This window comes from Oncorhynchus clarkii, chromosome 14 (assembly GCF_045791955.1).
Source record: "Oncorhynchus clarkii lewisi isolate Uvic-CL-2024 chromosome 14, UVic_Ocla_1.0, whole genome shotgun sequence".
NCBI lineage: Eukaryota > Metazoa > Chordata > Actinopteri > Salmoniformes > Salmonidae > Oncorhynchus > Oncorhynchus clarkii.
This window is the reverse complement of record NC_092160.1, coordinates 5,140,884-5,150,000: the sequence shown is the minus strand read 5'-3', so window position 1 is coordinate 5,150,000 and position 9,117 is coordinate 5,140,884. Positions and strand designations below refer to the sequence as shown.

General features: G+C 42.7%; 1 protein-coding gene across 2 annotated transcripts in view; it reads left to right on the top strand.

Moving 5' to 3' along the window:
* The window catches only part of LOC139366161 (A disintegrin and metalloproteinase with thrombospondin motifs 2-like), a 200,331-nt gene that overhangs the window by 165,456 nt on the left and 25,758 nt on the right, over positions 1 to 9,117 (top strand). For both annotated transcript variants that reach the window (XM_071103330.1, XM_071103329.1), the window contains exon 5: positions 6,793 to 6,876. In XM_071103330.1, the coding sequence (XP_070959431.1) occupies positions 6,793 to 6,876 (84 nt within the window). The remainder of the gene's footprint in view (positions 1 to 6,792; positions 6,877 to 9,117) is intronic.

Genomic DNA, 9,117 nt, shown 5'->3' with positions numbered 1-9,117 from the left:
CAGAAAAAAAATTATTGACCTCCACAAGTCTGTTTTATCCTTGGGAGCAATTTCCAAACACCTGAAGGTACCATGTTCATCTGTACAAACAATAGTACGCAAGTATAAACATCATGGGACCAAGCAGCTGTCATACCACTCAGGAAGGAGACGCGTTCTGTTTCCTAGAGATGTAACGTACTTTGGTGCGAAAAGTGCAAATCAATCCCAGAACAACAGCAAAGGATATTGTGAAGATGCTGGAGGAAACAGGTACAAAAGGATCTATATCCACAGTAAAACAAGTCCTATATCGACATAACCTGAAAGGCCACTCAGCAAGCAAGAAGCCACTGCTCCAAAACCGCCATAAAAAAGCCAGACTACGGTTTGCAACTGCACATGGGGACAAAGATCGTACTTTTTGGAGAAATGTCCTCTGGTCTGATGAAACAAAAATAGAACTGTTTGGCCACAATGACCATCTTTATGTTTGGAGGAAAAAGGGGGAGGCTTGCAAGCCGAAGAACACCATCCCAACCGTGAAGCACGGTGGTTGCAGCATCATGTTATGGGTTTGTTTTGCTGCAGGAGGGACTGGTGCACTTCACAAAATAGATGGCATTGAGGAAGGAAAATTATGTGGATATATTGAAGCAACATCTCAAGACATCAGTCAGGAAGTTAAAGCTTGGTCGCACATTGGTCTCCAAATGGACAATGACCCCAAGCATACTTCCAAAGTTGTGGCAAAATGGCTTAAGGACAACAAAGTCAAGGTATTGGAGTGGAGATCACAAAGCCCTGACCTTAATCCAATAGAAAATTGTGGGCAGAAAAAGTGTGTGCGAGCAAGGAGGCCTACAAACCCAGACTCAGTTACAACAATTCTGTCAGGAGGAATGGGCCAAAATTCACCCAACTTATTGTGGAAAGCGTGTGGAAGGCTATCCGAAACGTTTGACTCAAGTTAAACAACGTAAAGGCAATGCTACCAAATATTAATTGAGTGTATTTAAACTTCTGACCCACCGGGAATGTGATGAAAGAAATAAAAGCTGAAATAAATCATTCTCTCTACTATTACTCTGACATTTAACATAAAGTTTTGATCCTAACTAACCTAAAACAGGGAATTTGTACTGGGATTAACTGTCAGGATTTGTGAAAAACTGAGTTTAAATGTATTTTGCTAAGGTGTATGTAAACTTCTGACTTCAACTGTACATCGTACCAGCACCTTCTTTCTTGGCCTCCAAAGAAAAACAGGCCTTATGCCGGTAATAAAAACCTATTTTCAGCTTGAGCTTCCTTATTAAGTTCTCCACATGAACAGTGAAGCTCAGCTTGTCATCCACCCACACTCCCAAATATTTGTAGTCTTTGACTTGCTCTATAGTATGTTCAACCAATGTTGCAATGACATGATTATTAACATGCCTGGCATTAGAAAATAGGTTGCATTTTTTTTTCCCGAATTCAGAACCAGCTTCAAATCATAAAGATTCTGTGGTAATGGTGTCAAATGGTCTTTTTCAAATGCTAAAGATAAACTACTACAACTTTAATAAAGAACAGTATCATCTGCATAAAAATGAACACCCACTGTCTCAATATGATCCCCAATGTTGTTGATATACAAAATTAACATTTTTGGTAGGCCTTCAGCTGCCTACTAACTAAGGACTCCAGTAACTTAGACAGTTTTGATAGTTGCCAAGTAGCGAAGGATCTCCACCTTTCAGGAGAGGCTTTACAATAGCAGATTTCCATAACTTGGGGATTTCCTTACCATCAAGCGTGAGGTTAAAAATATTACGCGGAGCAATGATGTCTGCAGCTAAGTTTAGTAGGCGGGGGTCTAGATCATCAGAGCCGGGGATTTCTCCCTATCAATTTCTTTCAGGGCTTTGTGCACATCTGAAACAGAGAAGGGTGAGAAGGAAAACCTGGCGAAGGAGTGCACAGGGGTGTCAGGTAAATTCACAGGGGGCTCACTTAGACCTTTAAGCTTTTCAAATAAACTGCCTGCATCTAGAAAATGCTGATTTAAGGCTTTCAGAATAGAGGTTCTCTCAGTGTCGACCAACAATTGTTTAGGAAGCTGTGTAATCTTTTTTGCACTCCAAACCTTTCACTACTTGCCAAACTTTGGAGGGATTATTTAAATGATCTGAAATAGATTTAAGGTAGTGGTCTGCTTTCAGTTTTCGGGTCATAGCCACACCCAGATTTCAAAGACATTTAAAAGCCATCCAATCATCCGCCGAACCAGACCATCTTGCTTTAGCCCACATACAGTGCCTTGCGAAAGTATTCGGCCCCCTTGAACTTTGCGACCTTTTGCCATATTTCAGGCTTCAAACATAAAGATATAAAACTGTATTTTTTTGTGAAGAATCAACAACAAGTGGGACACAATCATGAAGTGGAACGACATTTATTGGATATTTCAAACTTTTTTAACAAATCAAAAACTGAAAAATTGGGCGTGCAAAATTATTCAGCCCCTTTACTTTCAGTGCAGCAAACTCTCTCCAGAAGTTCAGTGAGGATCTCTGAATGATCCAATGTTGACCTAAATGACTAATGATGATAAATACAATCCACCTGTGTGTACTCAAGTCTCCGTATAAATGCACCTGCACTGTGATAGTCTCAGAGGTCTGTTAAAAGCGCAGAGAGCATCATGAAGAACAAGGAACACACCAGGCAGGTCCGAGATACTGTTGTGAAGAAGTTTAAAGACGGATTTGGATACAAAAAGATTTCCCAAGCTTTAAACATCCCAAGGAGCACTGTGCAAGCGATAATATTGAAATGGAAGGAGTATCAGACCACTGCAAATCTACCAACACCTGGCCGTCCCTCTAAACTTTCAGCTCATACAAGGAGAAGACTGATCAGAGATGCAGCCAAGAGGCCCATGATCACTCTGGATGAACTGCAGAGATCTACAGCTGAGGTGGGAGACTCTGTCCATAGGACAACAATCAGTCGTATATTGCACAAATCTGGCCTTTATGGAACAGTGGCAAGAAGAAAGCCATTTCTTAAAGATATCCATAAAAAGTGTCGTTTAAAGTTTGCCACAAGCCACCTGGGAGACACACCAAACGTGGAAGAAGGTGCTCTGGTCAGATGAAATCAAAATTGAACTTTTTGGCAACAATGCAAAACGTTATGTTTGGCGTAAAAGCAACACAGCTGAACACTCCATCCCCACTGTCAAACATGGTGGTGGCAGCATCATGGTTTGGGCCTGCTTTTCTTCAGCAGGGACAGGGAAGATGGTTAAAATTGATGGGAAGATGGATGGAGCCAAATACAGGACCATTCTGGAAGAAAACCTGATGGAGTCTGCAAAAGACCTGAGACTGGGACGGAGATTTGTCTTCCAACAAGACAATGATCCAAAACATAAAGCAAAATCTACAATAGAATGGTTCAAAAATAAACATATCCAGGTGTTAGAATGGCCAAGTCAAAGTCCAGACCTGAATCCAATCGAGAATCTGTGGAAAGAACTGAAAACTGCTGTTCACAAATGCTCTCCATCCAACCTCACTGAGCTCGAGCTGTTTTGCAAGGAGGAATGGGAAAAAATGTCAGTCTCTCGATGTGCAAAACTGATAGAGACATACCCCAAGCGACTTACAGCTGTAATCGCAGCAAAAGGTGGCGCTACAAAGTATTAACTTAAGGGGGCTGAATAATTTTGCACGCCCAATTTTTCAGTTTTTGATTTGTTTAAAAAGTTTGAAATATCCAATAAATGTCGTTCCACTTCATGATTGTGTCCCACTTGTTGTTGATTCTTCACAAAAAAATACAGTTTTATATCTTTATGTTTGAAGCCTGAAATGTGGCAAAAGGTCGCAAAGTTCAAGGGGGCCGAATACTTTCGCAAGGCACTGTAGAATTTCATTCTATTATGATTGAAGTAAATTCATCAGTAAACCAAGGGTTATCTCTGCCCTTAATCCTGAATTTTTTGAAAGGGGCATGCCTATTGCACACAACCTGGAATGCGTTGTGGAAGTAAGAAAAGGCTAATTCAACATCAGGGATTAATTGTATTCTATTCCATTCAATGCTAAATACATAATGTAAAAAACCTTGAATATCAAACTGCTTCCAGTTTCTTTAACTAAATGACACGTGGAGATCGCTTAGGAATTTTACCAACTCTCACATAGGCAATAGCACAGTGATCACTTATGCTATTTGCAAAAATACCAGAAGCATTAAAACGATGAGGAGCATTGGTTAAGGTCAAATCAATCAAGGAGGATTTCAGAGGATACTTTGCATTCAACCTAGATACGCTGTTGACAATCTGTCTGAGATTATAGGGATTTCATAGAATTTTGAGTTGATCAGAGCTAGATTTAACCAATCCTGATTCAGATCACCCATCAAGACAAACTTAAGAGTTGACATGCTGTGATAACAGGTCTATAATAACACGATACAACAATATTTAAAGATGAGCCAAGGTTTAGGTTCAAAGACAGATATTCAAATGGCTTAGGTTTAGTAAGAGAAGTCAGAACGGCTGCAGAGAACTTGTCTTTTACGTATACAGCAACATCACCACCCTTAGATTTACGATTTGCACGAAAAACGTTGAAACCCATTCATGCCAATATTTTTGTATTGTAATTGATTTTTTGAGCCTGGTTTTCAGAAAGCATACATGTGTCAGGGTCGGCAGTTTTTATCCATATATTCACAAAATCAAGCTTTGGCAGAAGACGTCTTATGCATAAACTTCAGGCCACACTGACTACTTCATTCGGTAGGGGCAAAAATGACTGGATTAGACTGCACATTTCCAGACAGTAGAAGCAGCAAGATAATGGCAAGTCTAGATCGGGGGTTACAACATTCGGATTTACAGACAGCACTTGAATGACAATCCACAGTCACAAGAGTCTTTAACGCCACATTTTTTCACGAGATGTGCAAAGTCCAGAAACGTGGTTAAGCACCAAGAGAACAGTCTTGACATGTAAGTGCAAGAGTCCAAATTCTCCCATGTTGTTTGGGGCGAAATGTGCAGAGTTCTTGCATGCATTTACAGAGCAAGCGTGTGGTTTCTCCCAAGGCACGAGGGAGAAACAGTCATATATATCTCTTCATTCACAGAGCAATGGGCTCTAAAAGTATCGCCAACATTGTAAAAGCCAAGGGTAGACAACAGCCAAATGAGCATCAGAGAGAGAGAGAGAAAACACAGCATTAAGCACATACAAAGTCAACAGAACAATCTAAGATATGTAGCTAACACAACGCTAAACACTAATATTGAATGAGCTACGACTTCACATAAAAGTGTTCCTAAATAATAATACAAACATAGCAAGAATCACGAATCAAATAATCCAACAGCAGATCAGTAAAAAGTCTGAGGTGAGAGAGAGAGAGAGAGACCGAAGGAGGAGGAGGAGGCCAAAGAGAGGCCCTCAACGAGGCAGACATCGAGGGCGAAGATAAAATGACCGTCTGTCGAAAACCATGACGGTGATACAATCGCTAACCTGAACGGTAATAAAGTTGCTCAAATCCAGACCAGAATGGATGGTCATGTAAAAGCACGGCGCTAAATGTTTGGTGGTAGCCTCTTCCAAGTTCATCTGATGTGAGGCGACTCTACGAAAAGCGGTCCATCGAAATATGAGAAATTACCGCTCACGTCAAATTTCAGTGAATGTTTACAGGTTGGAAAATACCATGCAGTGTGTGTGTATGGGTGCATCCATGTGTGCGTCTGTATGTAAATGTCTCATTAGAGTGGGGCCCGGGGTGTCAGGGTCACCTGGGGGTCAACCGGCCCAAATTGGGATGATGTTGCCGTGGCAACCAGCTGGAAGGGACAGAGTGTGATCTGACCTGCTGGAGGGGCCATGTCACCTCCAGGCTGACACACACACACACACACACACACACACACACACACACACACACACACAGAGAATTGCACACTAACGCATGCACACAATCACAGATGTGCACACACATACAGACGTACCACACATTTTCACTTGACCTCTCTCTCACACATGTAGAATGCACACATAATCACATCAGACACAGAGAGTCACACACACCCACACTGTCACTCTCCTTGTCCTCCCATACGTCATATCTGGCTGTGTTATTCTTGGAAAGCAGGGAATAAGGGAATGCTGTAGAATATTAAAGAGTAGAAGGACTGGGTCAGACAGACAGACAGGCAGGCAGGCAGGCAGGCAGGCAGACAGACAGGGGCAACCATGTCCCTGCGTTTTTTGGGGGGTTCTCCAGCAACCAGTTTGTGCTCTCTTTAAGTGGGAAGAACAACTACACTACGAAAAATTGGTTCCAAAAAGGTTATTCGGCTGTCCTCAGGAGAACTTTTTTTGGATCCAGGTAAAACCCTATTTGGTTCCAGGTATAATCATTTTGGGTTCCATGTCAAACCCTCTGTGGAAAGGGTTTTACATGGAACCCAAAAAGGTTCTACCTGGAACCAAAAAGGGTTCTTCAAAGGGTTCTCCTACTGGGACAGCCGAAGAACCCTTTTAGGTTCTAGATAGCATTTTTCTAAGAGTGTACCCCTCCGTTCCCTGTCTTTCTCTACCTCCTCTCCTCCATGTATCTACTGTTATCTTCCCATCATTCATCCTGCCTTTTACCTCACCCTGAAGGTCTCTATCTTCTTAAATTTTATGCTCCAAGAATGTATCCTCTTTATTTTTCTCCTCAACTCTCTCTCTCTCTCTTCCTTATATGTTGATACAGTAAATGTCTGTGTCTTTGTCTGTGCAGGTGAACGAGATTTACCATGACCACTCTCTGGGAGCCAGGATCAACGTGGTGCTAGTACGAATCATCATGCTTGGCTATGGGAAGGTAAAAGAGTGTTTTGTTCATGTTTTTTAGCCTAGATATCCTTTTTACAGGTTGTTTTGACTATAGAAAGAAAATCCATGTTCATAATCTACTTCAGGTTTGACTGAGCAGAGCCTCTGTTTTATGAACCTATTCCTTGAAAAGTTGCAGCCATGTTATATTTTATGGAGCATTTTCTGCACCCCTACACACACACACACACACACACACACACGCACGCACGCACAAACACACACGCACGCACGCAATACACACACAATACACACACACACAATACACACACACAATACACACACACAATACACACACACACACACAATACACACACACACAATACACACACACACAATACACACACACAATACACACACACACACAACACACACACACACACACACACAACCCTCTCTGCACTCGACGAGGCCTACAGCCTGTTATTCCAGTGGACTGAGCAAAAGAGGAACTAAAAGCATGTGGATCCCAGGGGAGGGTTTTCAAAGTCGCACGCCTTCACAGTTCATCACCGAAGCACATAGAAACACTGCCGTTATGCAACCGGCTTTTTCCCTGGTGGGCTGGAGCAAGGAATCATGGGAAGTCCAGACAAAGATAAACAATCAATGATAGCCTTCCCTCATTCATAAACAACCAGACAGACTGGCGGATGCTGCTCTGTAATTCTATCATCTATCTATCTTGATTAGATTAGAAGTTTAATAGTCACGTGTACAGGGTTGCAGGTGTAATTACAGGATACAGTGAAAATCTTAAGCTCTGAGCTCCAACAATGCATCCCAAAGTGAAATAAAAACAATACATGTAATAATAAAGAATATAAATAAATATAAATTAAATATACAACACTGTAACAATGGTAAATGTCCATTGGGGCAGGGACAGGGTAAATGTCTGTTGGGGGGGCAGGAAACGGGAGCAGGTAGCTGACTAGTGGTGGCTATTCAGCAGCCTGATGGTCTGGGGGTAGAAGCTATTAGCCAGTCTTCCAGTTTTTGCCATGATGCTCCTGTACTGCCTGCTTTTTAGTGATGGAAGTGGGGAGAACAGGCCATGGCTCAGGTGGCTGGGGTCCCTAATTATCTTCTTGGCCTTCCTGCGACCCCTGGTGTTGTAAGTGTCCTGGAGGGCAGTCAGTGTGCACCCAATGGTGCGTTTGGCTGAGCGTGCTGTCCGCGACAGTGGAGTTGACGTACCAATCTTTGATGAATCCCAACAGTATGCTCTCGATGGTGGTCCTGTATAACCCTATGAGGGCCCTCTGGGACAGATCGCATTTCTTCAGCATCCTGAGGTTGAAGAGTCGTTGTCGTGCCTTCTTCACCAAAGGTATCCATGTGGTTTGACCATTTCAGCTGCTTAGAGATGTGTACGCCGAGGAACTTAAAGTTTTTGACTGTCTCCACAGCATCCCCGTGGATGGGGGCTTGCCCAGCCTTGTTCTTCCTGAAGTCCACAATCAGCTCCTTTGTTTTGCTGACGTTGAGGGAGAGGTTGTTTACCAGGCACCACATCAGAGTGCCTACCTCCTCCCTGTAGGCCGTCTCGTCATTGTTGGTAATCAGGCTCACTAATACTGTTGTGTCGTCAGAAAACTTGATGATGGAGTTGGAACTGTGTGAGGCCACGCAGTCGTGGGTATACAGGGAGTACAGGAGGGGACTGAGGACGCACCCTTGTGTTGATAATCAGTGTCGAGGAGCTAATGTTGCCTACCTTTAGCAGCTGGGGGTGACCTGTCACGAAGTCTAGGACCCAGTTGCATAGGGATGAGTTCAGACCCAGGGCCGTGAGCTTTGTGGTGAGCTTAGATGGCGCTATGGTATTGAAGGCAGCACTGTGGGATCTCGAGTGGCTTTTTGGTCTAAGGCACTGCATCTCAGTGCAAGAGGTGTCACTGCAGTCTTTGGTTCAAATCCATGCTGCATCACATAGGACGGTGCACAATTGGCCCAGCATCATCTGGGTTTGGCCGGGGTAGGCCGTCATTGTAAATAAGAATATGTTCTTAACTTACTTGCCTGGTTAAATAAATAAAATGTTAAAATAGTCGATGAACAAGCATCCTCATATGTGACTCACCACCTGGATTCAGTCTTATGTAGAAAAATTTTAATTTCTGTTTTTACATTGGATAAAAGTAGAGACTCAGAGCTACAAAATGGCATCTCATACACTGAATTTAAGGAACAATGGCAAAGTAATTCTGCTTTGAATGTTGATAAA